The sequence below is a fragment of the Pelodiscus sinensis genome, chromosome 5 (genome assembly GCF_049634645.1).
Source record: "Pelodiscus sinensis isolate JC-2024 chromosome 5, ASM4963464v1, whole genome shotgun sequence".
Lineage (NCBI taxonomy): Eukaryota > Metazoa > Chordata > Testudines > Trionychidae > Pelodiscus > Pelodiscus sinensis.
The window spans coordinates 14265911-14282564 of record NC_134715.1 but is presented as its reverse complement, the minus strand read 5'-3'; the positions used below and the strand labels follow the sequence as shown (position 1 = coordinate 14282564).

General features: G+C 49.6%; 1 protein-coding gene across 4 annotated transcripts in view; it reads right to left on the bottom strand.

Moving 5' to 3' along the window:
- The window catches only part of AFF1 (ALF transcription elongation factor 1), a 178888-nt gene that overhangs the window by 28048 nt on the left and 134186 nt on the right, over positions 1 to 16654 (bottom strand). For 3 of the 4 annotated variants that reach the window (XM_006115336.4, XM_006115334.4, XM_006115335.4), the window contains 3 exons: positions 12435 to 12684; positions 7199 to 7290; positions 1782 to 1845 (listed from right to left, as the gene is read on the bottom strand). In XM_006115336.4, the coding sequence (XP_006115398.2) occupies positions 1782 to 1845; positions 7199 to 7290; positions 12435 to 12684 (406 nt within the window). The other variant, XM_075929557.1, reaches the window with a different exon arrangement.

The window sequence follows — 16654 nt, the reverse complement described above, 5'->3', positions numbered from 1 at the left end:
ATGCAGCACGTAGGTTTGGTGTCAAACATTGTAAGAAACAGGTTGGGGCTCGCTCTTTTGCATCAACTTTCAAAGCAAGTGTAAGATAGTGGCTAAAAATAGCAGTTCCCATGGCTAGGTAAGTGACTGCGTTTGCAAAGGGGGTCTGTGGTTGAAAGGGCTATGCAGGGGTGAGGAGAGCTGGCCGTGGTGGCAGGGCAGGTGCTCATGTGGTCACAATGTGTTTGGCACTCCCTGTTGCCCAAAGAGTGCAACTTTTCCTTTCCACAGGAGTCTACCAGGGAGAGGAGGCCAGGCATGGTGGCAGAGTACAGTCACCCTGTTTGCTGGGAGAGTGCAACTTTCTCTTCCCACAGGAGTCTGCAGGCTCACATGGTCAGCAAACCATACTTTGCTGGGCATGAGCAAATGGAGGTGTACTGTTTCAGTGGTATCAGTTACATATCTTCCCCTGCTTCATCTACATTGCCACAAACAATATCAGTCTTTGAATCATAAAGAACAATAAGGAGTGAATGCTGACTGAATGTGGCCAGAAGCCTGGACCTTATGCTGCACTGCTTTGTGCTGTAAATATGCCAGACCAGTTACTGCTGGCTTGATGTGGAAAGGTGTCCTACCGTGGAGGACAGAATAAGGCTGATCTCCCCAGAAACCTGGTGAGAAAGATGAAAGAGTATCCCTACGAGAGCTTTATGGAGATGTGCAGGGAAGATTCCTCCTCCATCTTCAGACACGTTAACAAGGTGTTCTGGGGAGCCCCGGCTGTGTAGGTAGAGTGGACACCACAGATCACACAATTGCCTTAACACACTTGGAGAAGGATTAAAAATGAACTCGTGAGGGCCTGGCATTGAGATATGCTGGGAGGAGATTTTCTTCAAAGTTTCAAAATGGTCACGAATGTCAGTGATATTGGATACTCTGCTTGCCTGCTGACAATTCTCCTCCTCCTTCTCAACAATGTCCTTCCTGTTGTTGCCCGAGGCTGCCCAAAGAGTACCCCCTATAATCCCCCACAGCTGCTCATAGAAGTGACATGTTTGCAGAGCTGACCAAAATCATTCGTTTGCCTCCTTTTCTTTTGGTACAACTGCCTCAACTTCTTTATTTTCATGGTAGGCATCCCTGGCATATCCTTTACTCACCATGTCCGGTGGATCTTGGCATAGATATTCGTCTGCTGCTTCAGAGTTCTACCTCCACAGATTCCTCTCCCTACACAGCAGTCAGGTCCAGGATCTCATGCATGCTCCATGCTGGAGCTCGTCTGCAACCCTAGGCATTCATGGTCAAGTGTGCTGCTGAGGTGCGCTGCCTGCTCTAAGGTCTGCTTGACATGCTGGCCCACACAGGAAATGAAAATCAAACTTTCCCAGACCTTTCCCTGTGTACCTGAAGAGCAGGAAAGTTGAAAATGCTGGCCAGAGAGGTCACATTGGGGCACCGTGGGACACATTTCACAGCACTGCATCTGCACTACCCTAAAGTCAATCAAGGGAATTGACTGTTATTTCTCTCAACAAGTAGTACTAAAATCAACTTGAGCACCCCTTAAAGTTGGCCGAATGGAGTTGGTGGTGTGGACTCATTTAGAAAATTGAACTAATGCGGCTAAGCTGTGGCCTACGGCTACAAGTGCTAGCCTCGTGATTTTTTAGCACTTGCTGTTGGCAATATCACATCACAAGGACATGTGGAAAAAAAGTCCACCTTCTTAAGAAAGCCATAGGTTTATTTAGAAAACTTTTTAACCCTTCCAGCAGAAGGTCAAGACTTACCATTGTGTCAGCTTTGTGCTTCAGTCTTTTGGCCTCCTCTATGTGATACTCCATCGGATGTTGTCTGAATTAGGAGTGAGCAGGAGGCGAGACAGACAAAACAAAAAGATGGAATAAGTATGCATTTTAATGTCACATCACAAGGACTCTATAACTGCTGGATGGGCTGCTGCTCTCATTACTTAAAAAATTATGATCACCACAAACTAAATTCTGGCAGATATTTTGGCCAGTGCTCTGAAGTCAAGTTTCTGCTTAAGGATCTTACAGACACAATCTAAACAGACAGGATGGCCTGTATTTCCAGCAAAAGAAAGCTATATTGGCAGGACAGTCAAGTTGTGCTCCTTGGTATTGTAAAGTCAGAAAATTCTAAGGCATGTTGCAAGGCTAAGTTTAACTCTGCCTGCCTGCACATACACATTAATTTAATTACATTATCTTGTCTTGCTTCTTAACTATAATACTGCATACATATTCTTCTACCGTCGTTGGTTTATATGTGCAGCACATTGCAGAGCCATTCGCTATTCTAGCTATACCAGACAAACAGGGCCCATTAAACTCCTTTGGGTGCATTAAATGAGATACACAATAAATGAGACAGAGGCTCTTAGGGTATGTCTACGCTACAGCACTATTTTGAATTAACTTAATTCTAAACAGTTAATTTGAATTAAGCTAATTCGAAATAACGCATCTAGACAAAATCTAATTCGAAATAGCGTTTTGGTGTTTTGAAATAGCGTGTTCACATTGATTGGATGCTGGATCACATTTAAAGGCAGCTGAAACTGGTTCCAGCAGAGCATCAGGTCAGTAGTTGCTTTGTGTGCCTGCTGTCTGAGGCGATCTGAGGCTCGTGCTTAAAAGGACCCCTCTGGACAGCCAGTTCTCAGCTTTTCCGCTTGCTTGCCTACCTCACAGAGGGACAGCAAAGCGTTTTCCTCTCTGTCTGCTTTGGTCGTTCTCATTTGGGACACCACAGCACTCAGCACCATGGAGCCAGAGCTGCCCCTGGGCACTCTGGTGCTCATGTTGAATGGGTTGCTGCAAGCCTGGTAGCAATTGCTGGAGGCTGCCTGGCACCATCTGCTGCAGGCCAGCCCCCTGGCTCTTCCCCTACTCCCTCTGGGGGCCGTGGAGGAGCAGCAGCAGCACCCAGACGCATCTGGCCTCTGGACACCAGCAGTGACTGGTGGGACCACACTGTCCTGGAGCGCTAGGGAGACCAACAGTGGGCCCAGAACTTCAGGATGAAGGAGGACACCTTCCTCGAGCTCTGCGAGTGGCTCGCCCCTGCTCTGCAGCGACAGGACACACGCATGAGGCCCGCCATTCCCCTGCACAAGCGGGTGGCCATCGACCTCTGGAAGCTTTCCACACCGGAGAGCTACCGATCTATCGGCAACCAGTTTGGCGTGCAGAGATCCACCATCTGAGCGGTGCTCATGCAGGTACGGCAGTCACCGGCCACTGAGCCAGAGGGGGGGGGAGGGAGCTGCAAGGAGGAAATGGGCTGCCCCAGGGAAAACTGGGGAAGGTGGCGTCCGTGCCCTCCCCGGGAGGGTTTGGTCTGTCCCAGCTGAGCTACAGACCGCCCGTGGTGGCCAGGACTACAGCAGGGGTTGCTCCTGAGAGTGGGGCACGGGGCAGTGGCGGGAACAAACACTCTCAGCCACCCGGGCGCCCCAGTGACCCTCGGTTTTGTGTGTCTCTCTGCAGGTGGTCAAGGCCATCAACAGGGTGCTGCTCCGCAGAGTTGTCTGCTTCACTAACCTGGATGCGGTCATCCAGGGGTTCAGCGCCCTGGGCTTCCCCAACTGCGGGGGAGCAACTGACGGGACGCACATCTCCATCTGTGCCTCCTGTAAGCAAAGGGGTACTTCTCCGTAATCCTGCAGGCCGTGTCTGATCACCAGGGCCAGTTCACAGACATCAACGTGGGCTGGTCTGGCAAGCACACGATGCACGGGTGTACTGCAACTCCTCCGTGTGCCAGAGGCTACACGCTGGGATTTTCTTCCCCGACCACCACATCGGGGTCAGGGACGTGGACGTGCCAGTGTGCCTGGTGGGGGATGCGGCCTACCCCCTACAGCCCCGGCTGATGAAGCCCTACATGGGACACTTGAACCCCTCCCGGCAGGCCTTCAATGCCAGGCTCAGCAGGGCCCGCATCGGCCGGCTGAAGGCCCGATTTAGATGCCTCCTCACCCACCTTGACCTCTCCAAGCACAATACTCCACACCTGGTGGCAGCGTGCTGTGTGCTCCACAATTTATGTGAGAGGAAGGGGGAGGCTTTCCTGCCAGCCTGGATGGCAGAGGCTGACCACCTGGCTGGCCAGTATGCACAGCCCCACACGGCTGCCATCCGGGAGGCCCTTCGGGGGGCTGTCCGCATCTGGGAAGCCCCACGGGAGAGCTTCCAGGCAGAGGAGGAGTGAAGTCCCCCTGGCGTGCCCCACTGGGGCCTTGTGCCTTACATTCCACCCTCACCTCCTTCCCCTTTCCCCTCCCTAACCCTCCTTCCTGATGTACAATAAAAACACCTGTGTTGCCACAAAAACTCTCTTTATTTAATATAACCTGGGGTGGGAGGAGAGGGAGAATGAGGGCAGGAGAGGGGAGGGGGAAAACCTGGGAGGAGGGAGCTGGAAGGGGGAGGCAAGGGGAGGAAATGGGAGGGGAAGCTCAGGGTTGGGGGTCTTGCCGGCCCTCCCGTCTCTCAACACTGTGGGTGCAGGGGCCTCGGCGTTCCCGGGGGGGAGTGGGTATGGAGGGTGGGGCAGGAGGGACGGGGCAGGGGTGGAAGAAGCAGGAGGCGGAGCAGGGGTGGGAGGAGGAGCGATAGCTGGGATGGCCACAGGGGCTGGAGCAGCAGGAGGCAGCAATCGATCCACCAGGGTCTGCAGGTGCTCGCGGAGGGCACGGCCCTGCTCCCGCAGCTCTCTCAAACTCTCCCGCCGCAGCTGCAGGTCTTCTTGCACCCAGTGGTCCTGGCTGTGGACCTGCCTTCTCTGAAACCCCAGGTGCTGCCGCTGGTACTCCTCCTGGTTGCGGGTGCGCCTGCTGGCCCGGATGCGGGTGGATGTTCCACGCGGGGTTGTGTCCTCTGCACTCGCAGGTGCTGCGACTATGGTGAAACAAGAGAAGTGGTCAGTTCTCCCAGGGGACACAGTGGGTAAAACCCAGCCCCCTTTGCAAGGCGAGGATGGCAGGTCTCCGCACCTGCTATCCCTGGGAGTGTGAGCTGGCCCAGGACTGCACCCCAGCCCCTGTGCTGCCTATAGTGTGGTGTGTGTGTGGCGGGGGGGGAGGAAAGGAGGGGAGAGAGATGTGTCTGCCTCTAAGTAGAGGGGGCGTCTGGAGAGAGGGGCAGTGTGCAGTATCTTTCCCTGGGGTCAGGAGCCTGTCATGTGCCTTCATGCATAGACATATGTGGGGAACAGGCCAGGGCCCCTGCATGGCACCCAGCTGGGGCCACATGTCCCAGCTGGCACAGCAGATGCACAGGTTGTTGCCTGCTCTGTGGTCGGCAAGGCCCACGCGCACGGTCCCTGGGCTCCCCCGCCCCCCCGGTCCGCATAAGGGGACCGTGATGGCACTCACATGTGGAGGCCTCCCCGGCCTCGGATGAGACTGCTGACGGGCTCTCTGGCACAGCTCTGGGGTCTTGGATGCAGGGCACGGTCCCTGCAGGCTCCTGCGGCTCGTGGCCGTTGTCCTCCTCCTCTTCCTCCGTGTCAGGGGCAGGGCCCTCTGCCCCGGGGTCAATGACCACCAGGGGGGCACGGACCATGTGACCCCCCCAGGATGCGGTCCAGGGCCTCGTAATGCAGGGAGGCGTCTGGATCAGCCCCTAGTTGGGAGCCCCTGGCATAGGCTGGGTGCTGGCAGGCTTGCAACTGGCACAGGCACTGTAGCCAGAATCTGCCCCTTTAAGGGCTCCGGGGCTAGGGGTGGTGCGGGAGCAGATGAGTTTTCCTGGTTGTGCCTAGAGTGGCCACCAGGGCTCCCTGGGAAGGGCTGGAGGCCCCCTATTTTGAATCAAGTGTCTACACAGCACTTAATTCGAAATAGCTATTTCGAATTTGGCGTTACTCCTCGCAGAATGAGGTTTACTAAATTAAAAATAAGAGCTCCATAGATGTATAGACGCTATTTAAGTTAATTCAAAATAACGGCTGTTATTTCAAATTAACTTTGCAGTGTAAACATACCCAGACAGAACCATACCTTATTCCAGTGGTTTTCAAACTGTTTTTCTCATGACCCAGTTGAGGAAATTGTTGATGCCTGTGACCCAACATAATTTGACTAGAGTGTGGGCTCTGCTGTGCGGCTGAAGGTGAGAGTTTTAGGGTGTAGAAAGGGGCTCTGACTTTGGGGTATCAGGACTGTGGGCAGGAGGGGCTTACTTTGAGCAGCTCCGTCAGTGGTGCAGCGGGGTTGCTTAGGCAGGTTTCCTGCCTCTCCTCGCACCTCAGACCATGGTGTGCCCTAGAAGCAGCCCAGCAGCAAGTTTCCAGCCAAAGGGAGTGTGAAGCTAGTGCTTGAGGCAGGGGCAGTGCATAGAACCCTGTGCGTCCCTTCCACCGCTCCCCCCGATCTAGAAGCGTAGTCTGCAGTGCCAAGACAGGCAGGTTTGGTATGGGGGGCTCAGGACAGAGGGTGGTCATTTGATCACCCTGCAGCAATGAGACCCACATTCCATGAGCCAGTACTGGGTCGTGACCCCTTGTTTGAAAACCACTGCTCTATTCCATACATGTTTTATAAAGCATACTGCTGGCCATGTACACTTCCATGCATTGGAATAACGTATAAAGTGTGCATAGCTCACATAAAACTAAAAGAGACATAAGCAGCGCTCTGCACAGACTCCTCTAAGCCTGAACTAAAAAGCACACCAACTGTACTGCTCATAAGTAAAGTACAATTTTCTAAGTTACATAACTCAGCCTAATAAAAACAATGTCCATTGATGCACAGAAAGAGATTTCTTAAGAACGGTAATTTCCTTGCCAAAAGATGGGACATTTCTAAACTGGTTACCCTAAGCTGTTAAGAAAACGGGAGCAAAACTAACTAACTAAATAAATAAAAATCAGGGCAAGTCTCTGCTGGATTATCACACATTAGTCACATAAAGAAGTACATTTTAGGGAGAGATCTCAATGAAAAGAGGAGGACACAAAGAAAGTAAGTCCTAAACAAAATGACCAAGAGATTGATTGTGAGAAAGATACAACTCAGGAAGGCAGAGAGAACAGAGCTATGCAGGGATACATTGTGCAGCGTCTTGAAATTGAGAACAAGAAGCTTATGTATGGCATACAGTTAAGGTTATCAGAGGATGATGAAGATGGCATGATCAGTGTGAAGGAGAGGATGAGATAAAAAAAATCTTACTTTTCAAACTTGATTTGAGGTCTCTTTGGTTTGGAGGTACCATTTGGCAAAGAAGGCATTGGGAAACGGTTTTTGACATCTCCTGAAGATTCCTGGGAAGTCATCATTCAGAGAAGAACTGGGTAAGGAATTTGTAATCAAAAGCAATTTTAAAAGCTTTGGGTTTCCCAATTAAAAAATAAAACAATTAATTTGCCCTAGAATATATTTGCTTCTCTCTCTCTCTCTCTCTTTGCGAAGCAGGAGGTAACTTGACTTCTTATATTTCTGCTTGTATTACCTTTAACATAATGTGAACTTTTCCAGGGGCGGGAGGGGGGGAGAAGGGGGGCTAAAAAACGGTTGCTTACTTGTAACTGTTGTTTTTCGAGTTGTGTTGCTTACGTCCATTCGGTCTAGGTGTGTGCGCGCCCCGTGCACAAGTTCCGGAAGCTTTTTGCCCTTAGCAGCACTCATTGGGCCAGTCAAGGAGCCCCCTGGAGTGGTGCCAGTATATCCACACATATAACCCTCTGCTGGCCCTCTCCCCCTTCAGTTCCTTCTCACATGCTACTTCCAATGAGGGGAGGCGGGTGGGTTTGGAATGGACACATCTCGAAGAACAACAGTTACAGATAAGCAACCGTTTTTTCTTCTTAGAGTGCTTGCTTATGTCCATTACGTCTAGGTGATTCCAAGCGAACCCCCCCCTCCGGAGGCGGGGTCAGAAACCCTAGAAGAAACCGACTGCAACACTGCCACATCCTGTCTAGCCTGCTGTGTAATGGCATAGGGTTGGTGAACATGTGGACCGAGGACCAGGTCGCCGCCCTGCAGATATCCGCAATCGGGACCTGTGCTAAGAAGGCCGCCAAAGAGGTCTGTGCTCATGTAGAATGAGCATTGAGCAGTGGGGCTGTAGTGTCCCTGATCTCATAACAGGCTCTAATACACGATGTAATCCAAGATGAGAGGCACTGCTCCGACACTGGACTACCTTTCATTCTGTCTGCCACCAAGACAAAGGAGCTGAGTGGACTTACGAAACTGTTTTGTACTATCTAAATAAAATGCTAGAGATCTCTTGACATCTAAAGTGTGGAGTGCTCTCTGTCTCGTTTGCGTGTGGTTTCAGGTAAAACACCGGGAGAAAAATTTCCTGAGACATATGAAAAGGAGAAACTACCTTGGGGAGAAAAGCCGGGCGCAGTCTCAGTGTCACCCTGTCTCTAGACACCAGCAAGTAAGGTGGTTCCCTCGTGGAAGGCCGCAATGACGGCCAGGTGTACTCTAAGAGATGAGGCAGACAACCCCAGTTGCCTGAGCTCAAGTAAGTAGTCCAGAATGAGTGGGATATGGGCTCTGGTAGGAGCTGCTCCCTTGCCAGAGGCCCATACAGAAAACCTCTTCCATTTGGCCCGATAAGTTGTCCTGGTTGAGGGCTTTCTGCTTTCCACTAGTACTCATTTTACCAAGTCCGAACAAAGGAGCTCCCCACCCCTCAGCCACTGATTCTCCAGGCTGACAGCCTGCAGATTCGGGTGGCAGAGCCAACCCTGACTGAGCTTCTATGTCAACAGGTCCGGAGACAACGGGAGGGGAATGGGGTCTTCCACCAATAGGGACACTAGGGTCGTGTACCAGTGCTGACGGGGCCACACCGGGGCTATCAGTATCAGCGATGCCCCGAATCCCTTGACCCTCAAAAGCACATCATGTAGCACAGGGAAGGGAGGGAAGTCATAGAGAAGACTTGCTGGCCACCTCCCTACCAGGGCGTTCCCTAGTGAACCCTCGCCCAGACCCCTGTACGAACAGAACTTGGGGCATTTCCTGTTGGCATGAGACGTGAACAGGTCCAGTTGGGGAGTTGCCCACCTCCGGAAGAGGGAAAGGGCTACCTCCTCTTTGAGGGACCACTCGTGTGGCGAGAAATCTCTGCTGAGGTGATCCACCAGAGTATTGGAGGGCCCCACGAGGTAAGCTGCTTGCAGGTGTACCCCCTGTGCGATACACATCTCCCATAGGGCTACAGCCTCCCGGCACAGGGGAGACGAACGAGCTCCCCCTCCCCCCAACGGTTGATGTAATACATCGCTGCCGTGTTGTCTGTCAGTATGGACACGCATTTGCCCTTCAGATGGGGCATGAAGGTCTTGCACGCCACAGCTACTGTCCTTAGTTCCCTGACATTTATGTGGAGTTTTCTCTCCACCACAGACCACATACCTTGTGTCTGCAGGCTTCCCAGGTGAGCACCCCAACCAGTGTCGGAAGTGTCCATCACCAGCTGAATCGAGGAAGGAGGTTGGGCAAACGGGATGCTGCCTCTCATGCTGTCCTCTGAGAGCCACCAGCTCAGGGAAAACAGAACCTGTTGTGGGACCATGACTACCACATCCAAGTGGTCTTGGGCTGGTCTGAATACCGAAGTCAGCCAAGACTAGACGGGCCGAAGGTGCAACCTGGCGTGCTGTATTACGAAGGCGCACGCCGCCATGTGGCCTAGCAGCCTCAGGCAGTTCCTCGCCATAGTCATTGGGGACAACCGGAGCTGCTGTATGATGGTTTGCATGGCAAGAAATCTGTCCCTTGGTAGGGAGACATGGCCTGAGATGGCATCCAGCCTTGCCCCCAGAAACTCTATTACTTGGGTGGGGGCGAGAGTAGTCTTCTCCGCATTGAGGCTCAGACCTAGGTTGGAGAAGGTGTCCCTGGCCAGCCTGATGTGGAAGAGCACCTATTCCCTAGACCTGCCACTGTTCAGCCAGTTGTCTAGGTATGGGTATACATGAAGGCCCTTGTGCCGCAAGAAGGCAGTCTCTACCACTATGCACTTGGTGAATACCCTGGGGGCTGTGGATAGGCCGAACGGCAGGACTGCAAACTGGTAGTGTTCCCTGACTACCGTAAAGCACAGGAATTTCCTGTGATGCGGGGCAATCGAAACATGAATGTACACATCCTTGAGGTCGAGGGTGGCGTACTAGTCTCCGAGTTCGAAGGAGGGGATGATGGCAGCTAGCGTGACCATCCTGAACTTTGACTTCCTTATGTGGACATTGAGCCCTCAAGGATGGGACGAAAGCCCCCTTTTGACATTCCACGAGGAGTAACGGTAGTTCGGACTAGGAAGCCTAGTCCGAACTACCTAGTCCGTGCCGCGTGTAGCCGCGCTGCACGGGGTTCGAACGAGCCGGGATTTAAAAATGGCGGTGCCCGGCTTATGCAAATGAAGCCCGGGAAATTCAAATCCCGGGCTTCATTTGCAAGTGCGGTATGCCTACATTACCCTCCTAGTTCGAACTAGGAGAGTAGTGTAGACATACCCTAAGATAAGGGAACACTTGCGATCGGAAGCCAAGCGTTCCAGCCACCGTCATGGGCAGAAAGAAGGAACTGAACGGGAGAAGGGCCAGCAGAGGGTTATATGCATGGATATACCGGTGCTACTCCAGGGGGCTCCCTGGCTGGCCCAATGGGTGCTGCTAAGGGCAAAAAGCTTCTGGAACTTGTGCACAGGGCGCGCACACACCTAGATGAAATGAACATAAGCAAGCACTTGAAGTAGTAATAGGTTTTCCTTGCTTCTGAAACTAGAGGTGTTTTTAGCATAGTGAGCTAAGACAGACCAAGACAGATGATAACCTTGTTTTCTCGGTCTCTAGAAAAGGCTGGTACAAATAAACTATTCCATGTTGTCTACTCAGAACCATTGCTAGCTTTACTTTTGTGTGTGAGGCAACAGTTGCAGAATTTAAGTTACTTGTTTGAATTCCAGACAAGCACAGAGTTAAAACAGAATTTGAAGTGGTCTAGTACAACTGCATCCCCTCTAAAAACAAATGAACAAAGCCAGGATTACACATATTCATGTAAACACATATGGTGACATAACTGGATTTTATAACTGGAAAATATTAAGGACTAGCCACCTGGCTCTTCCACTCTACTGTGAAACAACTTTAGAAATAATATGTACTATAATAAACTGAGGTCCTTTCAGTAATAGGGGGCCTGCTTTTTAGAGAGAACTTAAGAAAAAAACTAAACTGGCTGATTTTGCATATGTATTGTGTCTGTAAATGTGTAAGGCTAAACAGTAAGGCTATTACTGAAAATGTGGTCCCAAGCATCATTAACATTTGTTCATCTCCTAATTATTTGCTTATTAGTAGGGAGAAGACAGATGTGAAACTTTACAGAAAGCATCGAGTTAAATTGCTTTTAATAGCACCGATCACCTATGGCAGTGTTTCTTAAACTGTGTTCTGTGGCACATCGGTGTGCCGCGGAGAACAGAATTCAAAATGGCTACCCTTAAAGGTACAGGTGATACTTTTTTTGGCTCAGTAACTCCTCCCGCCCCCCCCAACCTTTTTGCCTCCATACTTTTTTTTTTTTTGCTTAACAAAAAATCCTTGGTGTTCCTCATTATTGTTTGGTGCTCCTCAGTCTTAAAAAGTTTAAGAAACACTGAGCGAGGGCTTGTTACAAAATTCAATGAAGCCAAGGGAAAGACTCCCACTGACATCATGGGGCTTCGAATTACAACAGAAGTTGCTGGATAGCTTAGTTTTGACCAGCAGGTGTGCTGCTTCACAAGACTTTTTTCTGGAACAGCAACATCTTGGAAAGCCTTATAAATAAATTTTAAACATACTACAAATGAGTATATTTTGTAAATTTAAAAAGTAAAATTAGAAAACATACTGGATAAACAAAGATGCTGCAGCACAATCTCTGGTTTATTTTCTATCTGGTGTTTTAACAACATGCAAATCATTGCAAATAAACAAGTAGGGTACTTTGTAATAAACAATAACATCACAGTAATCAGAAACCCATCCTAATACCTGCTTTTCTGTCATTGGGGAGAGATGATTTTTGGTTAGAAAGATTTTGCTAGACAGACTCTCAGGGACCGAATAAGAAAAAAAAAATCTCTAAAACCCACAGAGTCACTAATTCCCATGCAAAAGCAACGAGGAGTCCTGTGGCACCCTATAGACTAACAGATTTATTGGAGCATAAGCTTTTGTGGGCACAAAAGCTTATGCTCCAATAAATCTGTTAGTCTATAGGGTGCCACAGGACTCCTCGTCGCTTTTCCAGATTCAGACTAACACGGCTACCCCTCTGATACTTAATTCCCAAGCCTCACCCTTTAAAAACATTAAGGAAAAGAGAATAATGTTTCTGAAGGAAACACTCACTGCTAGCATGAAAAGTTCTGCCATGAACAATGGACACCTACTTTGTTGCTCTTAGAATGTTCAGAGAGCTTCCCCTCCATTTTCCTGTGCTTGGAGGATGAAGAATCCTTGTGGTTGCTCTTGCTCTTGGCATTGCCATTACTTGTGACAAACAGCTGGCTGCAGGTACTAGTCTCACCCTTGTGCTCCTTTTGTGCCTGCTTCTGGGCAGGCTGTATGGTAGACATTGGTGGCAATGGTGGCGGTAGCAGGAGCTCTTTCTTCAGTGTCTCGGATGGAAATTTGCATCCTCTGGAGATAGAAAATGAACTTACCATATAGGATATTAACAATATATAATACAAGACATTAAAAACATTAACTACATGATGTAATGATTCTGTTTATTCAGCTAGAGACTCTGGAACTGTAAGATGGCTAATTAAGAATCCATAAAAAGCAAGAAGAAACTTTAGGGACTTTTTGGTGATTCAGGAAATAGTTCTCAACTGTCATCAACAATCAGGAAAATCATATTTGAAGCAGCAATAAAGACAAAACTTCAAGTTTGTTATTAGAGGAAAAAATTACAGCTAAAGGTCCAGGGATCAGGGATGAAAGTAAAAGGAAAGACTTACTGGTAGGGATTTATGGGGCCCTATGCAGTTCTATTAAACTGGTGCCCTTATGCCCAATGGCAGCTGAGGGTGAGGGTTTTTTTTAAAGATGTGATTTTATAATCTTCAGCAACACACTAATGAAATACAGGGTGAACCTCTCTAGTTTGGCACTCTGGTCCAGCAACATTCGTGGTCTGGCATGATTTTACTTAACTGGCATTCCACTTATCATGGGTGCGGCCAAGTTTCCTGCAGTTCCATAATGTTTGTTTATAGCCACCAGACCTGGATTTCAGTGTTCTGTGCTGTTATTTAGCCCTAAATGTGTTCTAACAGCCCAGCAAGCAGTGGAAGTATTGGTAAAGCTGCTAGACAATATTGACCTCCCATGGTCCGGCAAATTCTCTGGTTCGGCACTGGTCAAGTCCCGAAAGAGCTGGATTAGAGAGGTTCAACCTGTATTTTTAAAACAAAATTTAAACTAAGATCCTGTGGAATAATGCAATCAATTCAGTGACAGTATATACATGTGGTTAGCAAAAGCCTGTCACATGGCTTCATTACCACCTGAAAGGTCCTTTCACAGGTTTGATGTTCTGCTCATAGGTTTTTTCACTTTTAAGTTAACTTGATCCTCTCTGGAGGAAGCAAAGCCACAGAACAGGGCTAGGAAAAGGCAAGTGAGTGGATATTAAGACCCAGTGGTGTCCCAAATTTTCAGCTGTCCTACGCAATTGTGCATTCTGCGTATTGGTCAGGATGGCTTGCTTACTGATGTGCCTGGCCCTGGCATAAAGGGGTGGCTCTGGGCCCTGGAAAGAGCAGGAACTCGGACAGAAGCAGGCCCACCCTATGGCAAAGTGAGCAAGGCAAATGCTTTGGGCCTTCTGCTTTCAGGGCCCTGCGCTGCTGAGTATTCACCATCCACCGGCTGGACTCGGAGCCCCACACCCAGCATCTTGCCTTGGGCCCTGCAAACCCTTTGGCTGGGCCTAGGCAGAAGGGGTGAAGGGCAGACTCCTCCAGCCAACCCTTCATAGCCCTTGAAGCTGGGAACCCTGAGGCTCACGCAGAAATCCCAGTGGTACTTTTGCTCCAGCCCCATTTGGCAGTCCTGCTGGTACGGTCAAGCAGCTGCCTCTAAAGTACTGCCAGATCTTACCAGTAGGGCCATATTGGGTGGAGGCGAGGGGAGAGCAAAAAGGGCAGCGATGTTAAAGCTCTGCCCATGGCAGGCTCTTACTAGAATGCTGTGCTGGCTCTCTTTCACCTCTGCCTGGGATTAAAGAAGAGCAAGCACAAGAATGGCCATATTGGGTCTATCTAGTCCAACATCCTGTCTTCAGACAGTGGCCAATGCCAGATGCCCCAAAGGGAATGAACAGGTAATCATCAAATGATCCCTTCCCTCTGGCCCATTCCAGCTCCTGACAAACAAGGGTGACGGACATCATCCCTACCCATCCTGACTAATAGCCATTGAGGGACCTCTCCTCTATCAATTTATTTAGTTCTTTTTTGAACCCTATTATAGACTGGGTTTTCACAACACCCCACAACATAGCCATCTTCACATTTCGTTCTTCTTCGGGGATGTACAAGAGACCAAGAATCTCTGAGAAAGAACATCCTGAATGGTGCAAGCTACCGCAGCATGTTGTTTTTCAAAGTGGCTTACCACAGAACTGACTTTTTCTCTTATAAGAGGGGTAGCCGTGTTAGTCTGAATCTGCAAAAGCGGCGAGGAGTCCTGTGGCACCTTATAGACTAACTGAAGTGTAGGAGCATAAGCTTTCGTGGGCAAAGCTTTCGTCAGATGCATGGAGTGGAAACTTCCAGAGGCAGGTATAAATATGCGGGCCAGAATCAGGCTGGAGATGACGAGGTGGATCCAATCAAGGAGGCTGATCTGGTTAGGTCCTGTGATGGTGTTGCTGGTGTATATATGTGAGCAGAGTTGGCACCGAGGTTTGTTGCAAGGATTGGTTCCTGAGTTCGAGTTATTATGGTGCGGTGTGTAGTTGCTGGTGAGAATATGCTTCAGGTTGGCGGGTTGTCTGTGGGCAAGGACTGGCCTACCTTCCAAGGCCTGTGAAAGCGAGGGATCATTGTCCAGGATGGGTTGTAGATCACTGATGATGCATTGGAGAGGTTTTAGCTGGGGACTGTAGGTGATGGCCAGTGGTGTTCTGTTGGTTTCTTTCTTGGGCTTGTCCCGTAGCAGGAGACTTCTAGGTACATGTCTGGCTCTGTCAATCTGTCTCCTCACTTCCTCGTGTGGGTATCGCAGTTTACAGAATGCTTGTTGAAGATCTTGTAGGTGTAGGTCTCTGTCTGAGGGTTTTTGGAGCATATGCGGTTGTACCTCAGTGCTTGGCTGTAAACAATGGATCGTGTGGTGTGTCCGGGATGGAAGCTGGAGGCATGCAGGTAAGTATAGCGGTCGGTAGGTCTGGACCTACCAGATCAGCCATACTGTCACTGGTACATTCTCCTGCACATCTACCAACGTAATATATGCCATCGTGTGCCAACAAAGCCCCACTGCTATATACATCAGCCAAACTGGACAGTCCCTACATAAAAGAATCAATGGACACAAATCTGATATTAGGAATGGCAACATACAAAAACCTGTTGGGGAACACTTCAATCTTCCTGGACACACAATTGCAGATCTAAAGGTAGCCATCCTGCAGCAAAAAAACTTCAGGACCAGACTTCAAAGAGAAACTGCTGAGCTACAGTTCATCTTCAAGTTTGACACAATCAACTCTGGATTAACAAAGACTGTGAATGGCTCGCTAACTACAAAAGCAGCTTCTGCTCTCTTGGAATTCTCACCTCCAGATCAGCTACTAGAAGTGGGCCTCATCCTCATTGATTGGATCCACCTCGTCATCTCCAGCCTGATTCTGGCCTGCATATTTATACCTGCCTCTGGAAGTTTCCACTGCATGCATCTGACGAAGTGGGTCTTTGCCCACGAAAGCTTATGCTCCTACACTTCAGTTAGTCTATAAGGTGCCACAGGACTCCTCGCTACTTTCTCTTATAAGAATGCATCTTCTATCCCTAGCATCAGACAGAATTTCTTGTTACCTCAGGTCCTTTCATAAAATTAAGTGCTAGTATAGACTAGACAGTTAAATTAGCTTGCACAGAACTGCTTAGCAAGAGACCACAGTTCAAGGGACAAGGACTTAACAGTTTTATTTGGTAGGTTAGAAAGTGAGGCTGCCACTTACCTTAGGCAGCTGCCGGCCAGCAGCCCCCCTGCCTGTTGCACCTCCAAGTGGTCAACATGTGTGTCTCTGCACCACATGCCACTTGGGGGAGGGGGATTCTGCGTGCTGCCTGTACCTCAAGCACGGCCCAGGCAGGTCCCATTGGCTGGTTTTTAGACAATGGGAACTGTAAAATTGTGCTGAGGGCAGAGGCAGCACACTGTGATACCCTTTCTCCCTCAGGGGCACATGCTGCAGAGATGCATGTGGCTCTAATAATTGACTACTTTGAATGGCATGTGGGGAGTGTGGTAGGCAGGGAACCAGCTGGGTCATGGGATGGCAGTGGGTCAGATGCAAAGATTTGGTGGGCTGGATCTGGCCACCAAATCAGTACCAAGCCAAAAACCAGAGACATCAAGGAAATCTGAGGCT